The following is a 24,779-nucleotide window of genomic DNA, read 5'->3' as shown; positions in this document are numbered from 1 at the left end:
TCCATTAAAAATAACATCCTTTGATGCCATTTCTGTTGAAAAATTATGTGCCTTTTTTTTTGCAAAGTGTTTGATAAAATGCCTGTAAAAGAACGTCAGAAAATAAGAGAGTAAGAAAATAAGAGAGAGAGAATAGAGTAAAAGAGTGGGTAAAAGATTGTATAATCTGTTATCTCTAATATTTATAATCTGCACATGGAAACGTCTCTTTTTGTGAATTAGAACCTGCAGTTTTACACTTGGCAGCGTGTAATCAGTTAAAACATAAATAGTGGGCACGGTAAACATGCAGTAATTATTGCACACCTGCACATACCAAAACCAACACGCAACCCAATAACAAATGATTATGACTGTTTTTATCTCGCCTAATTATTTTTCTGAGAAATATAACCGTTACAGTAAATACCAAAAATAAGTCAAGTAAATAAATAATGCCACACAAGCATCAGGATTTGCATCAGAACTTGACTATTATCAGAATTAACGGTCATCAGAACATGGCTTCTGTACTCAAAAAGTGAATGATTGTTTCTGTGTTTCTTTACACAAATACTGACTGGTTTCTTCAGAGTTTAATCATCAGAACATAATCAGAACTTGTTCTTGGAATTTATGTAAATAATACTTAACTGTTTATCTGTACCAAAAGTAAGTCCTTTCCATGGTTGAGGTAGAATAAAGTCTTGTCAATTGTGTCTCTGTGAAATCCACTTTCCAGAAGGAATTGAGCCAGAGTCTCATACCATGCTCTAGGAGCTTGCTTAAGGCCATAAAGTGCTTTGTCAAGCCTGTAGACATGATTTGGAAATTTTGGATCTACAAAGCCTGGAGGTTGTTCAACATATACCTCTTCTTTCAATTCTCCATTGAGAAAAGCACTTTTCACATCCATTTGAAAGACTTTAAACTTCTTGTGAGCAGCATAAGCCAAAAAGATTATTATGGCTTCCAATCTATCAACCGGAGCAAATGTTTCATCATAGTCAATACTCTCCTGTTGAGAGTAACCTTTAGCAACCAGCCTTGCTTTGTTTCTTGTAATTATGCCATCACTGTCAGTTTTATTTCTGAACACCCATTTTGTACCAACAATTGATTTGTCCTTTGGTCTTGGTACCAGGGTCCAGACATTATTTTTTCAAATTCATTTAACTCTTCCTGCATTGCTTGCACCCAATCATCATCTTGAAGAGGTTCTTCCACTTTCTTTGGTTCAGTCTGAGATAGAAAGGAATGATAGAGACATTCATTTGTTGTTTCTGTTCTAGTTCTGACACCTACTTTAGGATCTCCAATTATTAAGTTAGGTGTGTGTGATTTAGTCCACTTCCTTGCAGATGGAAGTTGATCTCTAGAACTGGATCCTCCCCCATGATCCATGATGTCTCCATCAGCATTTTCTGATGCTCCCCCTGAAGTTATGCTCTATGAGATTCCAGAATTTGAGTTGGATCCTTCAGGAATTGAAGAATTAGAGTTTCCAGAATTTTCAGAATTTAGCTCATCAAAACTTGATGAATCAGAACTTGAAGAGCTAGTGACTGGTTCTGATGCTTCTTGAGAGTCTTGAGATGTTGTATGATCATCAGCTTGCTGCCCCTGAACATGTGCATTTTCCTTTGGAGCAGTTACCACAGTCACAAAGACCATCAGGAGTAAATATTGATTTTGGCAGTCCTCTCACAAGATCTTTCTTTACTAGCTCATTTATGTTGTTGAAATTTAAATGAGAGAGTCTCTTGTGCCAATTCCAGCTTTCTTCAATTGATGCTCTGCTTAACAGACAGATTGCAGAACCATCAAAATTTGTTGAAAGTCTGGCTTCATATATGTTACCATGTCTGTAATCTTTCAGAACCACTTTGCCTGTAGAATTACTTACAACTTCACAGTGTTCTTCAAAGTAATCCACATGATAACCTCTGTCATAGATTTGACTCACACTTAGCAGATTGCGTTTAAGTCCTAAGACTAGAGCTACTAATTCAATTATGACATTCCCAAGATTGATATTGCCATATCCTAGAGTCTTTCCCATGTTTCCATCTCCATAAGAAACTCCCGGGCCAGCTTTCTCCACAAAGTCTGATAGCATGGCTTTATTTCTAGTCATATGTCCTGAACATCCACTGTCCAGAACCAGGATGTTTTTCATGTTGCCCTGCAATCACAAAGACCACTATTGATTAGTTTTAAAGACCCAGACTTGCTTGGATCCTTTGGCCTTATTAAGTTTATTAGCATTTGCAGTGGATTTAGTTTCAGAGTTTATGCTAACATGCTTTTTATCATACTTTATATTAGACTTTACATCAGAATTTACACTAGAAGGAATTTCACTAATTTTCTTTAAAGAAGGTTTTATTTCATAATAATCATAGTACAAACTATGATATTCCTTACAAGTATAAATAGAATGCCATAAACTACCACAATGAAAACAAGGATTTTGTGGTTTAAACCTAACAGACTTACTCTTAACTCCTGATCTAGGAGGTAAAGAGTTTATATCTTTATTTTTCCTGCAAAAAGAAGCAAGATGGTTAGAGTTTCCACAATTATAGCATTTCTTTCTAGGAGCATTAGGAACAGCCATATAATTATTACTTGTATTCACACCTTCCTTTCTATTCCTATTTTTCCTAGCTTCCTTTACCTTGTTCACATTTTTAATCTCTTTCAGCTTATACTTAAGCTGCTTCTTTGTCATTAAGCCAATATTTACAAAAGGTGGTTTATCCTGTTTTAATTTGTCCGAAGTTGACTTTTCTTTGACTTCTATTTTAGAGTCTTTCATCTCTTCAGAATCAGACACAACAGTTTTTGCAATAAATTTAACAGGATTTACCTTTGGCTTTTCAGTCTATTTGATAGCAATTAGCTTAATTGGAAAAGTCCCTTTCTCACTTTTACCATCTTTATAACCTAACCCCTCTTTCCAGTTTCCACTACTTAAAATATTTTGAGTTGTTCTACCTGAGTTAGTCCAAGTCTTGATGATTTCTCTTTCTTTTTTTAATTCAGTTTTTAGATAATCATTTTATTTAAGCAATTCATTCTTAACATACACAACATTATCTCTCTCTTTCTGAATAATGTTCATCTTGACTAACTCTTCTTCAAGATAGTTATTTCTATTTTTGTACTTTAGATTTTCAGATTTTAATCTTTCATTCTCTAAAGTCTGATCTCTATAGCAAATATAAATGTTTTTCAGAAATAATCTCAACTCATTAATATCTTCTGTATCAAAAGCAAGAGTTGATAGAGGTACCTTTAGTTCAACAGCATCAGAACTGCTATTAGCATTTGCCATTAAGGCATAGTTCACCTCTTCTTCAGATTCTGAAGTGTCTGCCCAGTTTTTCTTCTTTGTGATAATACCTGGCCTTTATCACCTTTTCCTTTCATGTGATCAGGAGAGATGTGGCCTCTTTCACCACAATTGTAGCATTTGACATTAGAGTTGTCTCATCTGTCAGACTTTCCTCCTTTGCCTTCAGTCTTTCTGAACCCTTTCTTGTCAGAACTTCCACCTTTCCTGGAAAACTTCTTACCCTTTCTGAATTTCTTGTAGGCTATCTTTGTGATACCCTTCACCATAAGAGCACACAGTTGTATCATCTCTGCATCAACATCCACTTTAGATAAATTTTCAGGTTCTGAATCATCATCATCAGAATCTGATGACTCTGAATCAGACTGTATGATGAAAGCCTTTCCTTTTGCCTTCCTAGAGACAATTGGCTTTTCTTCAGTCTTTAAAGCAACTGTCTTAGACTTCCCTCCATGCCACTTCTTTCTTTGCTCCATCTCAAGTTCATGAGTCTTGAGCATCCCATAGATTTCATCAAGAGACATATCAGCAAGTTCATAGTTGTCCCTTATTGTAGTAGCTTTCAAATCCCACTTTTCAGGAAGAGCTAGTAGGAATTTCAGATTTGAATCTTCTGGATCATATTCCTTATCCACTAGTGACAGATCATTCAACAACTTGGTGAATCTGTCATATGTATCAGTTAGTGACTCATCAGATTTTGAGTCAAAGTGCTCATACTCCTGTGTGAGTATTGTCTTCATGTTCTTTTTGATGCATTGGTTCCTTGACATCTCACTTCTAATGCATCCCAGATTTATTTTGCAGTCTTGCATCCAATCACCCTGTTTGACATGACATTATCAAGTGCACTATGAAGCAAATGTCTTACTTTTGCATCCTTGCCTAGTGAAGAGATATCTTCAGTGGTGAGTTCTCTCTTTTCTTTGGGAATCATCTTCTGTGGCTCATTCCCAACTGCAACAGAAAGCTTTGTGGGCTTGTGTGGACCATCATAAATTATGTCTAAATATTCTGGATCTGTAGCTTCCAGAAACATGACCATCTTCACACTCCATACAGGGTACTCAGACACCCTGAGTATAGGAACCCTGATGGTTTCATATCTACTGGTGTTTTGAATGGGTTGAACCTTTGCAGGTTCTTGAGGGTCTTATGTTTTTGATTGATCATATATGATTGATTGTTTGTTTGGATCTTAACTGTTTGTAAGCTTAATAGATTGGATCTGATACCACTTGTTAGGCCTCAATGATACTATAGAAGGGGGTTGAATATAGTATCTACAATCAATTCGATTATAAACACAAATATGTAACATAAAACAAGTTTATTCAATATATCAAACTCTGTTACAGTAGGTTTAATCTACTCTCTCAGTGATGTATGATATCACTAAGTGATGTTAGGGTTACAATGAATAATATTCTCATGAATGATAACACATATAGTGTAAACGATAATCTGTGTTTATATACTACACCATTATAAGATATCTCCTAATTGATATGATATGTTCTATTTCCTAAAATACATTAATCAGAGATTATCTACTATAGTCCTTTAGTTGTACAACTCTCCAAGCATATCTTCTTTTGTTTAATCCAGATCCTCTCCTGTAAATCAGCCGCTTTTCATCCCTGAAGTGTATCCGCACTTAAGTTCTGATGTAAGTCCCGATGGCTTAAGTTCTGATAACTTCCTGTCTTTAGTAAGTTCTGATTTCCAGTTAAGTTATGATAATAAGTTCTGAAACTAAACAAATTAGATTAGACATGACATCACAAATATATCTAACATAGTGCACTCATGTCAAGTAGTTCTTATTTGCTGTCACTTGTCACCGAGCTTAAAAACATTGCTTCGGTCTCCCAACATTTTTGTAATGAATTAAGTAAAAAATTAAAGGTTCAAGCCACCGCATAAGTAGCAACCTAGTTTTTATATTCAAATCGATATGGCATTTTAGTTTCTTTTTGAAAGATTACATTAAGTGGAGGGGTAAACTATATAGCTCCCATCTTCCAACTACGTTTTCAAACTCATTTCTTAACATTCCTAATACATATTTTGTATTAGGAAAGTTTATATTACTTCAAATTTTTCTATGGGATCTTAAGAAAATAATTTCGTAGACATTGGAAACTTAGCCCAAGGAACCAAAATTTTATGCGGACCAAGCAAGAAGCTCAAAGTCACCATCAACACTGGGAACCCATTATGTTTAAGTAAGATCTTTGAACCATAAGCTTCCATAACTACTCGATGTGGGAGGAGAACTTGTTCCTCTTTTGTATTGCTACTGCAAACATTCTTATCACTTATATAAGGGTTATATGCTCGTTGGTTCCAAATCTTTTCGATGTGGAACTCTAACATTCTTAAATCAATGAACTTGCCATGACTCAAGTAAGGTTTTAAATTCCTTAAAAACATGTATAAAGAGGCTCATGAGATACCAAGTGTTAAAATTCAAAACTTTAGGTATTTGTTCAATTTTACTTGGTGGAGGAGCCAATATGTTAGTCTCCTTTCAGTATTTAAGCAAAAAATCAAATTGCTTAAAGGAACAATGGACAAGGCAAAGGCTTCAAGTCCAAGTTAACTTGAACCCATGCATGTCACTATGTTAGCTTAAATAGCGAGTAAAGGGTCTTCTTGCCCTTTCTCTTTTTGATGTGGGACATTAAGAAAAGAGAAATTAACTTTGCACAAGTGAGTTATATATCAACCTTAAGAATTAAATACATTTAGTTGCTTATATAGATGAATGACTATACTATTCGCATTCTTATCTCGATGTGGGACAAAAGATAATGTTTTAAAATTAAACTAGCACACTTGTAAGTCCATTATATAAGTATAAGTCCATTACAAAGTATGTTAATTTAATTTATAGCTTAAGGACAGTTCTTTGCTCACATTCTCACCAATGTGGGAAGTAAGCCAAAGCTCCCAACACACAAGTTAAATATTTTTGAACTCAATACAATATACATAAGGGAAGAAGATATCATCCCCTTTATTTTACTCAATGTGGGATGACTAGATAATATCATTAGCATCAACACACACCATCACCCTACGAATCATATAAGGTCCATAAATACAATCACACATATTTCAACTGCTAAAGTAAAATATCATAAAATTATTATATTTCGAACCTGGATATTACAGGTCTCCCCACCTTATTAAAAGTTCATCCTCGAAATTTGCTATAGAAATAAATCTGGGTATTTGGATATCATTTCATCCTCTTGCTCCCATGTACTTTCTTCTATTTTAGAGTTCCTCCACAGATCTATGAAAAGTGAAATTTTCTTATTTCTAAGCTCTTTTTCTTTTCTATCAAGAATTTCCATGGGCTTTTTCATGTAAGTCAGGTCCGGACTTAATTCCAATGGTTCATAATTAAGTACATGAGATAGGTCAGCAACATATATTCTTAATAATGAAATGTGGAATACCTCATGAACCTTTTCTAATGATGGAGGCAAGGCTAATTTATAGGCCACTTTTCTAATTTTTTCGAGTATCTCAAGGGGACTAACAAACCTTGGGCTTAAGTTTCCCTTATTCCCAAATCTTAGTATACCCTTTACTGGTGCTATTTTAAGAAAAACCTTATCACCAATTGAGAACTCATCTTCTCTTCATGTTGGAGCTGCGTAGCTCTTTTGCCGATTCTACGTGGCTAACATTCGTTCTTTAATTCTTTTTACCTCCCTATCGTATCTCTTATAAGTTCCGGGCCTAGATAATTACTCTCCCCCATTTCATCCTAGTGGAAAGGAGATCAACACTTTCTTCCATAAAGAATTTTGTATGGAGCTGCACCAATTGATGCTTGGAAACTATTATTATACGAAAACTCTATAAGTGGAAGGTACTTAATCCATGAACTTGAAAAATAAAAAACAAACGCCCTAAGCATATCTTCTAATGTTTGAATCATCCTTTCTCTCTGACCGTCTGATTGTGGATGAAAAGCAGTACTAAACTTTAATCGAGTACCCATGGCTCTATGCAAACTTTACCAAAACTTAGAAGTAAATCGAGTATCCCTTCAGAAATTATCGATAGTGGTAGCCCATGTAATCTAACTATCTCATGAACATACAATTCAACCAACTGATCCATGCTATATGCCATGGGTACTGGAAGAAAGTGTGCCGATTTTGAAAATCTATCAACAATAACCCAAATAGCATCATGTTGTTTAGAAGTATTTGGTAGTCCAACTATAAAATCTATGGTGATCTCTTCCCATTTCCATTCTGGGATCTGTATCGGTTGTAGTAATCCAGTTGGTCTTTGATGTTCAGCCTTAACTTAATGACATGTTAGACACTTCGAAATAAATTCTATCACATCTTTCTTCATCCCCGACCACCAGTAATGCATTTTTAAATCTTGATACATCTTAGTTGTTCCTGGATGTACTGAATATGGAGTGCTATGAGCTTCTGTAAGGATCTCTTTCTTTATCTCTTCATTATCACGAACACATATTCTATCCTTAAACTTTAAACTTCCATTCGCCGATATCTTGAAGTCTGTGGCCTTTCTGCTTTCCACATCACCTTTACGTTTATTCAACTCAGTGTCTTCAAGCTGACCTTGCCTAATTCTTTCAAGAACTGTTGACTCAGTACTCATTTTATATAATCTATTGGTAATCAACTCTATTTCTAATCTCCTAATTTCTTCTTGAAGAGGTTTGGACAATGTCCTTAAAATTGATAGGTTTCCATGAACCTTTTTACTAAGCGCATCAGCAATAACATTCGCCTTGCCTGGAAGATACATAATCTCACAATCATAATCCTTGACTAATTCCAACCATAGTCTCTGTCTCCTACTCAACTCGTTTTGAGTAAAGAAATATTTCAAACTCTTATGGTCCGTGTACATTTCACATTTCTCTCCATATAAATAATGCCTCCAAATCTTAAGAGCAGATACAACTGCTGCCAACTCCAAGTCATGTGTAGGATATCTCTTTTCATAATCTTTTATTTGTCTAGAAGCATAAGCGATAACCTTACCATTTTGCATCAGTACGCATCCCAGACCTTGCTCAGAAGCATCACTGTAAATCACAAACCCTCCTGATCCTGATGGGATAGTAAGGATTAGAGCAGACACTAATCGATTCTTCAATTCTTGAAAATTCCTTTCACAAGCATCTGTCCACTTAAACTTGTGATTCTTTCCGGTCAACTGTGTTAATGGGGTCGCAATATTAGAAAAACCTACAACAAATCTTCTGTAATATCCTTCCAATCCAAGAAAACTTCTCACTTCTGATGCATTCGCTGGTCTATTCCAGTTGCTCACTGCTTCAACTTTTGCGGGAGCCACTGAAATGCCCTCTGTTGATACTATATGCCCTAGGAATACTTTCTCCAACCATAACTCACATTTCTTGAACTTGGCATATAATTTCTCTTCCTTTAGCCTTTGTAAGGTCAGTCTCAAATGTTCCTTATGTTCTTCCCTAAATCGAGAATACACTAATATATCATCATCTATAAACATTATCACAAACTTATCAAGGTAATCCTTAAATACTCTGTTCATAAGATCCATAAACGTTGTTGGAGCTTTTGTTAAACCAAATGCCATCACTAAGAACTCGTAATGACCGTACCTCGTTCGAAAAGTGGTTTTAGGTATATCTTCTTTTCGTATCTTCAATTGGTGATACCCAGACCTCAAATCAATCTTTGAAAATACTACGGATCCTTGTAATTGATCAAAAAGGTCATCAATTCTTGGAAGAGGATATTTATTCTTTATAGTAACCTTATTTAACTCCCTATAATCGATGCACATCCTTATGATTCCATCTTTCTTCTTCACGTACAACACTGGGGCTCCCCATGGCAAGAAACTAGGTCTAACAAATTTCTTTTCTAATAGCTTGTGTAATTGACTTTTTAATTCTCTCAATTATGCGGGGGCCATCCTATAGAGTGATTTGGATATTGGATTCGTACCAGGTATTAAATCTATTTCAAATTGTATTTCTCTATCAGGAGGTAATCCTGGTGAAACTTCTGGAAACACTTTTAAAAATTCTTTAACTACCGGTACCTCTTCAGGCTTATTTTCTACTACTATGTCAGTGCCTATCACATTTTTAAAATATCCAACATAACCATCTTGTAACATTCTCCTAGCTTGTATAGCTGAGATAGTCGATATCATATTATTGTAAAAATTAGCTATAAACTCAAACTGGTCTTCCTCAAAAGGGTTGAACATCACCTTTTTGTTTTTGCAATCAATGGTAGCATTGTACTTGGATAACCAATCCATACCTAATATTACCTCACAGTCATGCATTTCTAAAACTACTAAATCAACATACAGTTCATGGTTATCAATATATACAGGAACCACTCATAACCACTTATTCAAATATAATCTCCCCAGATGGTAAAATTACACTAAATTCAATTGGTAGTCTTTCAAAGGTTCTACTAATTCTTTTCAAATAATTGACATATGCAAATGAATGAGTAGCTCCAGAATCTATCAATACATAAGTAGAAATATCATCGATAGTAATGTTACCTGATACGACTGTGTTGCTATCGTAAAAATTCTGGCATTAGTCTTTGGAGGCTCCTCTTTCTTTTGGTCATTTCCCCACATAGGAAAATCCTTGATTAGATGATCCTTCTTTCCGTACTTGTAACACTTTCTATTTTCTAATTTACATACCCCGAAATAACGCTTTCCGCACCTCTGACATTGTAGCCAAGATTGTTGCCCGGCCTGTTTGTTTCGCTGGTCACCTTTGAACCTTTTATTTGGATCAAATCTATTTTGAAGTCCTTAACCACCTCTTTTATTTTAAAATCGATTTTGTTCTCTATTAAATTGAACATCTCCTCGAGGCATTGCAGTAGAACCCTTCACCTTTATTATCTTTTGCTCCCTATGCTCAACCCTCAAAGTTTTTTCAACTGCCTGAGAATAAGTGAGAGGCCCAGTACATCCCATGTCAACATCCCTAGCTAACTTCGGTTGTAATCCCTCAAGAAACCGATTTACCCTACTAGCCTCAGTGGCAACTATATCCGGCACAAATTTAGCTAATCGATCAAACTTTCGAGCAAACTCAACAACTGACAGACTTTCCTGGTACAGCCGACTAAACTCGTTTACTTTAGCACTAATCATAGCTTTACTGTAAAACTTCTCATTAAAGAGAGTCTCAAATTCTTCCCAAGTCATCTGAGTAACATCGCGTGTAAGCTTAACAACATCCCACCATATCTTATCATCTTTCTTTCATGTATGTACTGTACAAGACACTTTGTCCCTATCATTCAATTGCAGAAACTCAAAGATATCTTCTAGAAAACTCTTCCAGTCTAGTGCCTCTAGCGAATCACTGCTACACTAAAAAATAGGTGGATGTTGCTTTCTAAATCTCTCATATAAAGGTTCCATATGATGTTGTGGAGGTGGCGGAGGGGGTGGAATATCTTCAACATTACGTCATTATCGTAATTCTTGAACTAACTTCTCTATCTGTTCACCTTGGCTATGAATAATTTCGTGTAGCTCAGCTAATTCCCTTACATGTCTCTCTCGGGTGGGACTATCATTGGCCCTAGATCTTTGTCCTTCAGCCATCTCTCTCTACTCAAAATTAAATTCATATAATTTAATTATTCACCGGTGCCACATAGTGGGTTAACAAATAGGCAAACAAAGAAAACATACAACAATATATATATATAAACACTTACTACCGAGAGAAGCATTCCTTCCCTTGATGTGTACATATGGATGGTCTACAGAACCACTTTAAACCGAAGCTCTGATACCAAACTTGTAATGACCGAACCCCAAATTACTAATAAAATGAGCGTCATTATAATATCTCACCTTCATACATATCATAACTTCTTCGTGCATTTAAATACGATTACATACATGAAATGTTTTCCTGCATTACTTAACACAAACCATACCATATATAACTTAATAACATAACTTTACTAGATAATATGTTACAAAATATATAGCTAGGCCATTCCATAGGTCAGGTTATCCATATATACATCATCTAGGCCAGGTTCTGCTTCAGCTCGGTCCCACTTCTACTACTCATATATTTTTATTCTTACCTGCAACACAAGGAAACTATGAGCTACATCGCTCAGTAAGTAAAGTAGCAGAAATTAAATAATACACATATGCAACTCAACATGTACTTAAATGCATTTCCTTTTATCTTTATTCTTTATTAGTCTCAAAGACATTTCTCTAGTGCACACTGTTCGATTAGACATTGCCTACAGGGCTTGCTTATCACATCATACAATATCCCATGGGAAACCTCCTCTGGCACCATACCCAACAGAGTGGCGCATTGCATACCTTATTCCATCATCGCCCCGTCAAGCTCAAGACCTAAGGCAGCCTTGCTTTGTGGTATCTTATCTCTTAGATCTTAACAATATGGAGGAGGAAAATTCAACTCATATTCGATAATCGAACCTGGCCTGCCCATATCGGGCTACCCTTACAAGCCTACAAAAGGCTTGAGCCTACAAAAGGCTTGAGCCTACACAAGGCTTGTTATAACTCATCTTCTCAAAATAGTGGCACAATCCAACATCAGCCTACACCTTTAATTGTAACTTATTCAATTTTATATTTAGCAACACATGCTAACTCAATATAACAACATATGATATCCAAATTAACGTAACATCAAAATCACAACAGCGCAACTCATATCGACTATCACTAAGTGGATCAAATAGAAATTCAAAACACGTTCACATAGCACTTCACATAACTTAATTAATCCACTACAAGGAAAACTGGCTCAGACAAGTGTTTTAACCCGTTATCTGATTCCCTGAAAACCCGTTGTCTATTGAGCCGCCGTCTCTTACATGGATCAGACAACAATTAGAAACAGTTGCGTGAGTCATCGCAGACAACGACCAACTATGAGTCCCCGTTGTATTACAACCAGAACAAACAACGTCTTTCCATAAATTCTATTGTAAGAAGATTTATTAGACAAGTAATGTTAAAAAGGTTGTGTATGTGGACACTAAGAGTTTTAGAATATAACATAACACACAACCCTTATTCAGATATATATATTGTCCTCTACCTTAACACACAATTCAAACGATAACCACCGTTGTATTACAACCATAACAAACAAGTATTTTCTATATATTCTGTTGTAACAAGTATACTTAGACAAGTTCTCTTGAAAACGTTGTGTATGTTCTTACTAAAAGTTTAGGAGTAGAACATAACACACAACCCTTATTCAGATATATTTATTGTCCTCCACCTTAACACACAATTTTTAAAAGATAAAATTTTGTTGTCTTACAACCATACAGAGAACCCCTTTATTTTAAATTTCTATTGTTGGAATTGCTTTATACAACATTTTTTTATCACTTGGTATTGTATGATTATATTTTGCACTTATATTTTAATGTAGAAAGTGTTGTGTGGTCTTCAATGCATAATTCTTTTTATTCTTAATAGCATTGTCTGGACAATCGATAATAGTTAGTTTTGTTCAGACAATGGTTTTTTATTGTGTGAATCTTCTTTTAACAAGGTTTAGTTTTAAATAGCATTGTTATATGTTATAAAACATGATGAGCTTGGTCTTTATAAGTGTTGTGTGAGACACAATATAATATGGTTATTGTATAACTTTATTGGCTAAAAGCTCCTCAAACAATGGTTTTTCAAATTAAAATTAAACATAACAATATTATAAAATGAACATGCCATAAAAATTAAAACCCAAACTATCATTCAGATTACAAGCAAATTGTCACCATTACACCAACAATCAACCATCAATCCTTCTATCACACCAACAATCAACCAACCCTCCATTACATGAATCCACTAAACCAATATTTAACCATTGCAACCAAGAACTAACTTATAACCAAGTTTTATCTTAAACAAAACAAGACCATTCAAGTAGAAAGCAAAATATTTTCAGGTGAACATATCCACGAAAACGCCAGGAATTAGAAACAACGTTTAAATAGAGTTAACTACCATGACTAGAACTCCCAAATTTCAACACAAAATATGTTCATAACTCAAAATACCCAGCAGCACTGTATGCAAGTTCAAGTGCATGCTTCTTCATGAAGTACTTTGCCCATTCAGTCTTTATCTCGTTCAGTTCTTTCATGCCATAACTTAGGTTGCTTCTGCGTAACCACTGAAACATGGATGTAAAAATCACATTTATTTACCACAATACACTTGGATATAGAAAAAAGAAAGATAACTATAACATTACCTTCTCATGAAATTTTAATTCCATATCGGCACAAATCTCTTTCATGTAACCCATTATAAACAAACCACAATCTTTGCATCCAGTTTGGACAGGTACCCCTTGGAGAACATTAAAAACTTTATATATGTCTAGCTACACTATTCTTGTAGAATAGAGAAATTGATAAAATATACTATATTTACCCCCAGATTCTCCCAAGATATTTTCTTCTTTAAAAACTTCTTTGCTTTTTCCTGGTAGAGTTTGATAACACTACGAAAATATAATATAGATCAATTGTAAGTCATATTTGTATTTAATTATTAAAGTGATTGTAGTTGAAATAAAATTTTAATATTGTACTCACTTGTCAATCACTTCTGTCCATTCTTCAGTTACAATCCTGCGCTTCAATGGGTCCATGTGGTAAACAGTTTGTGAATCTGGATTTACAGCAGTGAGCGTCCAATGATTCCTGATAATTTATGAACAACAAAATTTACAATAACATACAGAGATGATGATATACAAAAAACAATCTTTAAGTAAGGAATATATTATTTATTATAACAGGTACTAACACAGCATTAGATGGTAGCAGGAAAATTTGTCCTGGTTTAGCGTTCCTGAATCTGATAGATAAGGATTTTGACCTCTCTCCTGGACTACCACAACCAAGTGCGCCTATCATCCCAGGATCAACAAACGTTATCATGTCAACCATCTTGCGGTTTTTCAAATTCTCTTGCAATAAACTGTTAAAAATTGGAGATACAGATTATGAAAAATTCAAAAAAAAACTTAATAAGTATTCATAAAGGCAACAAAACTTTAGAAAAACGCTTACTTGATAAAAATGCAAATGGTGGACCCTGATATCTCACCCCCAGAGCACAAAGCGTGCACATCCGATAAAAACAACGCCTTCTTAGCGGTTACTCCAAAAGCTTCTTGGCATAGATAAAAAGAGTTTACTTGTCCATCAACTAGGGCATTTTTTGCCCAAAGCCACAGACGTTTCAAAACAGGGGGATAATTCGTACCCATGTCCAATACATACTCTGGTTCCGGGACACAATCTTTTACCTTCTTCCATTTTTTCCTAGTAGTTTTCTTGCCTCCCTGAATTGAAAATATAAAATGAAAATAGAGAATGCAAAGTTAAAGAAAGTTGACATGTTAAGTAATTGAAAATCTAAATTATGTTTTTATTCTTTACTTTTATAAAACAACATAAGTTTCAAAAGAATTATAATATAAACAGATTTAATTCATTAATACATAACAAATTAAAAATTGCATCATTATTAATTTAATTATCAAACCTATTTCCAACATTTTAACAAAAATAAATATGTGACAACCACCACAAAATCAACACTGAAATAAGGGGAACAAATTATTATATATAAAACTGAACCAAACAATTATTCAACCTAAACATGAGAAACAATATCGTAAAAACTTACCTATATATAGACCCGATATTGTAAAAATTAGATTAATAAGTTTAAAAATATACTTGCATATATATAGAGAAAATTTAACCTTTGGACTTCCTTTCACTGCAGCGGCGCTTGTCTTCACTTCCATTATGAGGTTTCTCGGCCATGCAATATATGTTCCCACAGCTTGTTCCACCGTCACGATCTCATCTTGGATTGGGAAGGGAATCTTTTCAGATCCTTGGAGTACACGAGTGATTGAGACCCGTACATTTTCTTTTTCCAGTTGTTTCCCATGAAGAACCTGACACTTAGTATCAACTGTTGCATAAGCAACAATATTTATCGGGGAGCCAATTGCTAATTCCCACTCTGTGCATCCTTTAACCTCCAACACATCCTCATTATTAGGTTCCAGACACACATCCTCACCCAACATTTGATTATCCTCAACATTAACAACCTTGAGAGCCTCGCCATATTCCTGAATATGTTCTTCGCCATCCATCAAAGGTTTCTCCTGAATATGTTCTTAAATATGTGTTTCCTTACCGATACCCACATTATGAATGAGATCCAGTTTTTTCTTTACACCTTGCAAATCATAGTCCTTCAGAATGTCATGTGCTCCCTTGGAACAACTTCCTTGTTGAGATCCAATATTTGGACTTAACCCAGTTTCAATAAGCTTCCAACCTATACCAGCTTTCAGCTTTTGAAACTCTGCAGCCCAAAAGGCATCTCGCTTTTCAACTATCCTTTCTGTCTCTTCTTTCATAAATTTCTGAATACCCTCTTGAATCCTCTCCTCTATTGTCCTACATGTCTTCTTCTGCCTTGGAAGATGAAAGTATGTAGACTGCTTCACAAAGCGCCCTTGTCCACACACCCGTCCTCTGTGTTCAGGGCTACCAAGCACCTTGGTCAAGATATCATCACTGCCTTCCACAGTCACCTCCCCTTCACTAACTCTTTGTTTCATTTTCCCCTAAAAATTTGATAAATAATAGAAGTAATTAACCAACAAAACAGATATTTGGTGATAAAAGAATATATTAACAACAGAAATAAAAACTTACAATCGCCTGAGAAATTTCTATAACTGCTTCTGACTTGAAGTTTCCATCTTTATCTTTCCTTGCACGAATCCAGCTATCTGATCTATCTATCTCCATTTCAGGGTCAGCTTGAGTCTCCATCTGTATGAACATGTTTAAAATATTATACAATATAATCGAAACAAAAGAATTGAAAAAAATTATATGATGTACGCGTGAAAGAAATATGTTTCATGAGAACTAACCATTTCATGCTCTAGGTTAGAATAGCCCTTTCGAGAAATACAATGTGGATATAAATTCAGACTCCTCCTTAGTTTCTGTTTTTCGTGGATGTCCTTGGAGAAAAAACACATAAATATTAGCAACATAGTTTCTTTCGCTAATTACTTATGCTACGTGGGAATTTTATAAAATAAAAAAGATTAAAGAAAAAACTCACTAAAAATTCACCAGTTAGACGGCCTGAAAGAAAAATATCCCAGTGTGCCTTCTCAATAAAGGAGTAGTCAGCCGGAGGAAACTTTAACAACTCAGGTTGATCTTTATTAGGAATAATATATTCAGTTGTTAAACGGCTTTTAAACTCCCTCCATTTCTGGCATGCTGATTGCAGAACAAGCTTTCGTGCTGATGGTGGTACAATGTATGCCATCTACGTACATAAATAAACAATTTTATTATCACATGTGTGTTAACTACAATTGGCAGTCATAATTTAACACAAGTAAAATTCTTAGTTGGTTTTGTAGATGCAACTTCTTTTACCTGTACACAATCCCAAATCTTGTTTTTTCTTTCTATCGGAACACGTAACCAACTGTCATACCATATCGGGGCTTTTGTTCTGGCAAGAACTCCAATATAAGACTGCATTTCTTTAGCAGCATCCCCATATGGCTCACCCTTTTTATTAAATAGCACCTCAAGCTTAATTCCCAGCATCTTACGCCTAACAATCCTATGCATCGTAACTGCTCCGCGTTTTAGAAGCTTAAGTCCCTCTTGTTTGGTTGTTGTTTCTTCCACTCGTTTCCTTTTTTTAGATAATTTGCTTTTTAGATTCTTAGAAATTCCATTCTTCTTTACTGATTCAGGGGATGAATTCCGAAGGCAAGACTCCACTGGCTTTTCCTTCACAGGTTTAGACACCGCCTTGTTCTTTTCTAGCGCCCCTGCCTTTATTTTTAGTTCCTCTGTTTTGTTCTTCATAGGTTCAGGCTGAATCGGCTTGCTCATTTTTCGTTCCTCTGTCTTGTTCTTCACAGGTGTGGACTTAACCGCCTTGCTCATTTTTGGATCCTCTGTCTTTTTCTTTATATCTACCTTGTTCTTTTTTAGTGCCTTGATAAGGTTTTCACTAGTTCTACGAGGATCAAATTTTGTTTTTCTTGAAGGCGCCATAATTAATCTACACTTAAAACATTAAGTTTAATCTAATTGCTTCACACAAAGCCAAAAAACTACATGAATATCAGTTGAATACAATTATATTAATGGAGGTGCTAAGGACACTCATGTGGCATCTCTATTAATGCACCTAAAATGTTTTCATTTCTTCTGCATTATACACATAATATATATTGATAGTTGAGAAGCAATCAAGTATAGGCAGACTCATGATTCCCCTCAGTAAGACAGTCATACGGCAACACAATCTAACACATCACTTTCCTAAACTTTCACAACCCAAAAGACATGGCATTCAAGGCAAAAAAATTAAGCCTAATCTACCACTTTCACAACCCAAAAAAAACATCACTTCAGAGAAATAAACCTAAATCTACAACTTTCACAACCCAAAATATAAACACATTAACTTATTAAATAAACCCTAATCAGATTTCATAATCCCAAAAAACATCACATTCAAGGCATAAAAAATAAACCCAAATCATAAATAAGCCCCAAGTATAAATAAAAAAACATCAGTTATACTACACTACCATCATACCCAAATCACAAAAATAAGTGCATGCATATCAATACCCCAATCGATGTTCAATTTAAAATAAAATATAAACCCAGATCATAAATAAGCTCCAAGTATAAATCAAAAAACATCAGTTATACTACACTACCTTCATACCAAAATCACAAAAATAAGTGCATGCAAATCAATACCCATATCGATGTTCAATTTAAAGAAAGGGAGAGAGAGGGGGAGAGAGAGAGAGATAGAGAGAGAGAGAGAGATAGAGGAGGAGAAGAGAGGGATATTGAACCTGTATCGTGACTTGTGAGAGCTCTGAGAGGAAAGAAAAGAGAAAATGGAGAATGAGAGGGAAGTGGAGTGGAGAGTGAAAAAAGAAGGGGGAAGTGAAATAATTTAACGGCTCAGATGCACTCCAGGTAAACTACTTTAATCCAACGGTATATAATGTTGCCAGCAAAACAAATAAAGTAAAAAGTAAATTAGAAAATGGTATAAAAAATTGTGGGCTGAAATTCAAAAATTTTAAACTCTTGTCTTAAACACATTCAGACAACGGATTTACATAAAATAGTATTGTAAGAAACATAATTACCCAGCAAAAAAGTATTCTAATAAATACAACGGTTTTACAGTAAAAACCGTTATTTTATAAGTACTAGGATAACGATTTTACAGTAAATATTATTACGAATTATTATGCGAATAATAGTGTATAACGATCTAATTTTAACATCAATCATGTTATCTTACAGTAAATAAATGTGTTTGGTTTGTTATTTTAACAGTCAACCGGTGTTTTGACCGGTACTTGTAACTTGTGTTTAGTCTCGTACTAAAGTTTCTATTTTTTTAAAAAGTTTTTAAATGATCCAACCGTACGGATGTTAAGATCTATATATTTTACTGATATGACAAAAAATTGAGAAAAAAATAAATTTATTTGGTTTGTTATTTTAACAGTCAACTGGTGTTTTGACCCGTACTTGTAACTTGTGTTTAGTCTCGTACTAAAGTTTCTATTTTTTTAAAAAGTTTATGAATGATCCAACCGTACGGATGTTAAGAACTATGTATTTTAGTGATATGACAAAAATTTGATAAAAAAATAAATGTGTTTGGTTTGTTATTTTAACAGTCAACCGATGTTTTGACCGGTACTTGTAACTTGTGTTTAGTCTCGTACTAAAGTTTCTATTTTTTTAAAAAGGTTTATGAATGATCCAACCATACGGATGTTAAGATCTATATATTTTAATTATATGACAAAAAATTGAGAAAAAAATAAATTTATTTGGTTTTTTATTTTAACAGTCAACCGGTGTTTTGACCCGTACTTGTAACTTGTGTTTAGTCTCGCACTAAAGTTTCTATTTTTTAAAAAAGTTTATGAATGATCCAACCGTACGGATGTTAATAACTATATATTTTAGTGATATGAGAAAAATTTGATAAAAAAATAAATGTGTTTGGTTTGTTATTTTAACAGTTAACCGGTATTTTGACCGGTACTTGTAACTTGTGTTTAGTCTCGTACTAAAGTTTCTATTTTTTTAAAAAGTTTATGAATGATCCAACCGTACAGATGTTAAGAACTATATGTTTTAGTGATATGAGAAAAATAAAAAAATAAATGTGTTTGGTTTGTTATTTTAACAGTTAACCGATGTTTTGACCGGTACTTGTAACTTGTGTTTAGTCTCGTACTAAAGTTTCTATTTTTCAAAAAAAGTTTATGAATGATCCAACCGTACGGATGTTAAGAACTATTTATTTTAGTGATATGACAAAAATTTGATAAAAAAATAAATGTGTTTGGTTTGTTATTTTAACAGTCAACCGGTATTTTGACCGGTACTTGTAACTTGTGTTTAGTCTCGTACTAAAGTTTCTATTTTTTAAAAAAAGTTTATGAATGATCCAACCATACGGATGTTAAGATCTATATATTTTACTTATATGACAAAAAATTGAGAAAAAAATAAATTTATTTGGTTTGTTATTTTAACAGTCAACCGATGTTTTGACCCGTACTTCTAACTTGTGTTTAGTCTCGTACTAAAGTTTCTATTTTTTAAAAAAGTTTATGAATGATCCAACCGTACGGATGTTAAGAACTATATATTTTAGTGATATGACAAAAATTTGATAAAAAAATAAATGTGTTTGGTTTGTTATTTTAACAGTTTACCGGTGTTTTGACTGGTACTTGTAACTTGTGTTTAGTCTCGTACTAAAGTTTCTATTTTAATTATAATAGACCTTACAACGGTTTGTTTTAAAAAGTCATTATATAACTTGTTTTCAGATGATTGAACAGTGTATCTGTTATACAACGGTTTTTTAAATATTTGTTTTGTCGTTATTACTGTGATACAAGGGGTTTGGCTGCTTTACCGTTGTCAGATTTGTTTGTTAAAAAAAGCACAAAATGTGTGGTACTCATTAATAGCCCAGATCTTTGTCTTAAGCCATTCAAACCTCCCAGATCTTTGTCCTAAGCCATTAATTTTCTAGCCTTTGACTCGATTTCTTCATCTTCTTCACTCGATTTCTTGAATCGATTTCTTCATCTTCTTCACTCGATTTCTTGACTCGATTTCTTCATCTTCTTCACTCAATTTCTTCACTCAATTTCTTCACTCAAGCTCTTCATCCTCTTCATCAAAATAACTTCAAAAAAACTCGATTGAAACCATAACTTCATCTTTTTGATTGGGTCAGTGTTAAGGTAATTACTTCATCTCCATTAAGTTTAATTTCATTAAATTTTTAGGGTTCTTAATTATATTTGGGCAATGTTTTAGTGTTAATTATTATTTAATTTGTATTTGCAGTTAGTGATTAGTAGTAATTAGTAGTACAATTAGTAGTAAAATTATGTGTTAAGCTCATTAGTTGTAACTTCTAATTATGTGTCATATTTTGAATTAAAACAGATGGACAGGTCTTGGTTAAAGGCAGATAGAAGAACAAAACAATTCAAAAAAGGAGTCGAGGATTTGTTGTTGTGTGCATTTGAGAACGGATTTAGTGAAAATAAAATTTGTTGTCCATGTATAAAATGCGCACATAGTAAACATTGGCATGCTCGAAAAGTAAGGGACCATCTTTTTCTCAATGGTATTGATCAAACGTACAAGTGTTGGATTTGGCACGGAGAGTGCAATACAGAAGGATGTGAGCCTACCACTGAAGGGACGGGTAGTTCAGAATCGGTAGATCAAATCCCAGTCGGTAGAAATGATGATGTATCCCTGGACTCCTCGGAAATGTTTAACCATATTCAATCTGAATATGAACCTCTTTATCCAGGATGTGAAGGATACACTAAGATGAAGGCTTTGGTAAAGTTTTATAACTTGAAAGCAAAATATGAAAAATCTGATACTTGCTTATCTGAAATGCTACTTTTGGTCGGGTCTATGCTTCCACAAGGCAACACATTTCCTTCTTCATTCAGTGAAGCTAAAAAAAGCTTGTGTGCCTTGGGAATGGAGTATGAAAAAATACACGTATGTCTGAATGATTGTTTACTATACCGTGGAGAGAGACGAAGATGAGACGAAGTACCACATTTGTCAGGCCTCTCGATGGAAGTTAAACAAAAAACGAGATGAATTGGAAGGGATTCCTTCCAAGGTTTTATGGTATTTTCCATTAATACCACGTCTGAGGAATTTGTTCAACTCACCTCAAATATCTAAGGACTTGACTTGGCATGACAGGGAAAGGTTAAAGGATGGTAAATTGAGACACCCTGCTGATGCACAAACATGGAAGGAAGTCGATGCAAGGTGGCCAGACTTTTCTTCAGATCCTAGAAACTTACGGTTAACTCTATCTTCTGATGGATTCAATCCTTTTCGTAGCTCTAATCTTGATTACTCATGTTGGCCTGTTTTGATGTCAATTTATAATCTTCCACCATGGCTTTGTATGAAACGGAAGTATATAATGCTATGCTTGTTGATATCTGGACCAACTCAACCCGGAAATGATATTGATGTATTTCTTCAACCACTTATAGATGATTTAAAAAAGTTGTGGCATGGGAAACAAGTGTACGATGCTTACAAGAATGAGCAGGTTTTGCTAAGAGGCATCTTGTTATGGACTATTAGTGATTATCCAGCCTATGGTAACTTGTCGGGAAATATAATCAAAGGGTATAATGCTTGTCCTATCTGTGTTGATCAAACAAAAGCTAAAAGGCTTGTCAATTATCATAAGTGCGTGGTCATGAGGCATCGAAGGTGGTTGCCCCCTCATCATCCTTATCGTCGAAAGAAACAAGATTTTGATAACACCATAGAAAAAGAAATAGCTCCAGTTCCATTAACCGGAGAGGAGGTACTTGAAAGAGTGCAACATTTAAAGGGACATGTCTATGGTAAAACACAACGCCAACCACGATTGAAGAAAGGTGATGCTCGACCTGTTTGGAAGAAGGTTTCTATATTTTTTAAACTTTTTTGAACTTGAGTATTGGAAATTTTTGCCGGTTCGACATGTTCTCGATGTGATGCACATCTAGAAAAATATATGTGAATCTTTACTCGGCACAATGCTTAATATACCAAAAAAGACGAAAGACAAGGAATCTGTGCGCATTGACATGGCTGAAATGGGGATTAGAACAGAACTAAGGCCAAAAACTCCGGGGATAAAGGAGAAGTTACCATTGGCATCTTGGAATCTAACCCATTCTGAAAAAAGGTTGTTTGCTCATCCTTCCTTGGCATGAAGTTGCCTGATGGTTTTTGTTCTAATATTCAGAACCTGGTTTCAATGGAAAATCTTCGTCTTACCGGAATGAAATCTCACGACTTCCATACAATTTTGCATCATTTGCTCCCAATTGCGATTCGCTCGTCACTACAAAAACAGGTCAGGAAAACTATTATCAAGTTTTGTCTATTTTTCAAAGTGATCTGTAGTAAAGTTATTGAGGTTGATAAGCTGGAGAAAATGCAATTGCAACTGGTAGAAACTCTTTGTCAGCTTGAAAAATACTTTCCTCCCTCGTTGTTTGATTTAATGTTTCATATCTCGGTTCATCTTGTAAGAGAAGTCGAGCTTTGTGGACCAATTTTCCTTAGGTGGATGTATCCTTTTGAGAGATACATGAAGACATTGAAGGGATATATAAGGAATCGAGCTCGTGTAGAAGGTTGCATCGCTGAGGCCTATATTGCAGAAGAGGCAGTTGAATGTTTGGTGGATAATGAAGAAGTGACAATTGGGGTACCAAAAAAAGGCAGGCATACCAAGGATTCTATTTGCAAGCCATTATCCGGTGCAACGATTATAACTCCGAGCTGTACTGATTTGCACGTAGTACATTTATGTGTTCTACAAAATACCACTGCTGTTAGGTCATATATTGAGTAACTTCTTACACTTTCTCTCTCTTTACTTGAAAAATTGCATATATATTTTCTGTCATTAGTTCAACCAACTTATATTGTCTTATCTTTAAATGCAGTGAACACATGGCCTTTTTAATGACAAAATATCCGGAATATGAAAATGATGAAATGTGGCTTAAAAACAAGCAAAATGAGACATTCCCAAAATGGTTTAAGAAAAAGGTATTACGTGCGTCGTTTGATGTATTTTTTTCCCACTGTTTTACAACTTACTACCTCACCTGAATTATTTTACATGTTTGAATTCCTTTTTTTCAGATTGCTTCAAATTTGGCTGATGAAAAAGAGATATCGGCCAAGATAAGGTGGATTACAGATGAGCCCAACAAGGATGTTCCTACATTCAGTGGCTATAGAATGGATGGTGTTACCTTTAGTACCAAGGATCGTGATGATATGCGTCAAGTTCAATGCAGTGGTGTGTGTGTAGAAGCAGACACAATGGTTGTGCAGGGTAAGGATCAAAATATTGAGCACATATCACATACATATTACGGAGTTGTAAAAAGTATATGGGAGTTGGACTATAATCACTTTAGGGTCCCTGTTTTTCTTTGCAATTGGGTAGATATAAACAAAGGGATTAAGGTCGATGACTTGGGATATACATCGGTTAATTTGAATAGGTTGGGTTTTTTGAATGATCCGTTTGTTTTAGCAAAACATGTTAAACAAGTTTGTTATATCGACGATCCCTCTGAAAAATTATGGTCGGTGGTGTTGAAATTGCCCGAGAAAAAGTACCATGAAGATAATGATGATGCAGATGAGGAATCCATCGAAGTGGAACTCGAGAATGACTGTTTCATGCCCAATTTTCCCGAGATAGATGATAGTGGTGATGACATGGATAGTTACATGCGGGATGTTGATGAATTAATTCAACTTTCTTGAAGTATTTTTATTTGTACTTTCAATTACTATACTTTGTATGAACATGTATAATAACTTTGGCTTGGTTCTGTTATTTATTTTCAGTTCTTGATTGTTGGTTGATTTGCTTGTTGCATCTGGTTTGAGTGGTTTTCCTTGTTGCCTTTGGTTTGACACGTTTGCCTTGTTTCTGGTAATGTTTTTTAAAAAAATCACCAGAGTAAGACAACGGTTTTATTTATTAGCCAATTGTCTGAAAGTATAATCTACAACATAGAAAAACACTTGTATGTCATTTTTAATTCAGACAACACTTATACTTGTACGTTGTTTGACACCATCTTAAATTACCAACAGAAAAAACACTTGTTTCATTTTTACAACTG

At 34.6% G+C, this 24,779-nt stretch overlaps 2 protein-coding genes across 2 annotated transcripts; one reads left to right on the top strand and one right to left on the bottom strand.

Moving 5' to 3' along the window:
* Positions 1-13,460: 13,460 nt before the first annotated feature.
* LOC141690602 (uncharacterized) lies at positions 13,461-15,605 on the bottom strand. The gene is made up of 7 exons (XM_074495387.1): positions 15,201-15,605; positions 14,500-14,774; positions 14,234-14,407; positions 14,020-14,127; positions 13,856-13,925; positions 13,674-13,805; positions 13,461-13,592 (listed from the first exon to the last, which is right to left on the bottom strand). The coding sequence occupies exons 1-7, from the start codon at positions 15,603-15,605 to the stop codon at positions 13,461-13,463; spliced, it is 1,296 nt and encodes a 431-aa protein (XP_074351488.1).
* Positions 15,606-21,613: 6,008 nt separating this feature from the next.
* Positions 21,614-24,414, top strand: LOC141690601 (uncharacterized). The gene is made up of 5 exons (XM_074495386.1): positions 21,614-22,540; positions 22,626-22,775; positions 22,868-23,466; positions 23,577-23,682; positions 23,779-24,414. The coding sequence occupies exons 1-5, from the start codon at positions 21,614-21,616 to the stop codon at positions 24,412-24,414; spliced, it is 2,418 nt and encodes an 805-aa protein (XP_074351487.1).
* The last annotated feature ends 365 nt before the right edge of the window (positions 24,415-24,779 follow it).

This window comes from Apium graveolens, chromosome 10 (genome assembly GCF_009905375.1).
Source record: "Apium graveolens cultivar Ventura chromosome 10, ASM990537v1, whole genome shotgun sequence".
In the NCBI taxonomy this organism is placed as follows: domain Eukaryota; kingdom Viridiplantae; phylum Streptophyta; class Magnoliopsida; order Apiales; family Apiaceae; genus Apium; species Apium graveolens.
Note: the sequence above shows the minus strand (reverse complement) of the source record. Positions and strands in the feature narration are given on the sequence as shown.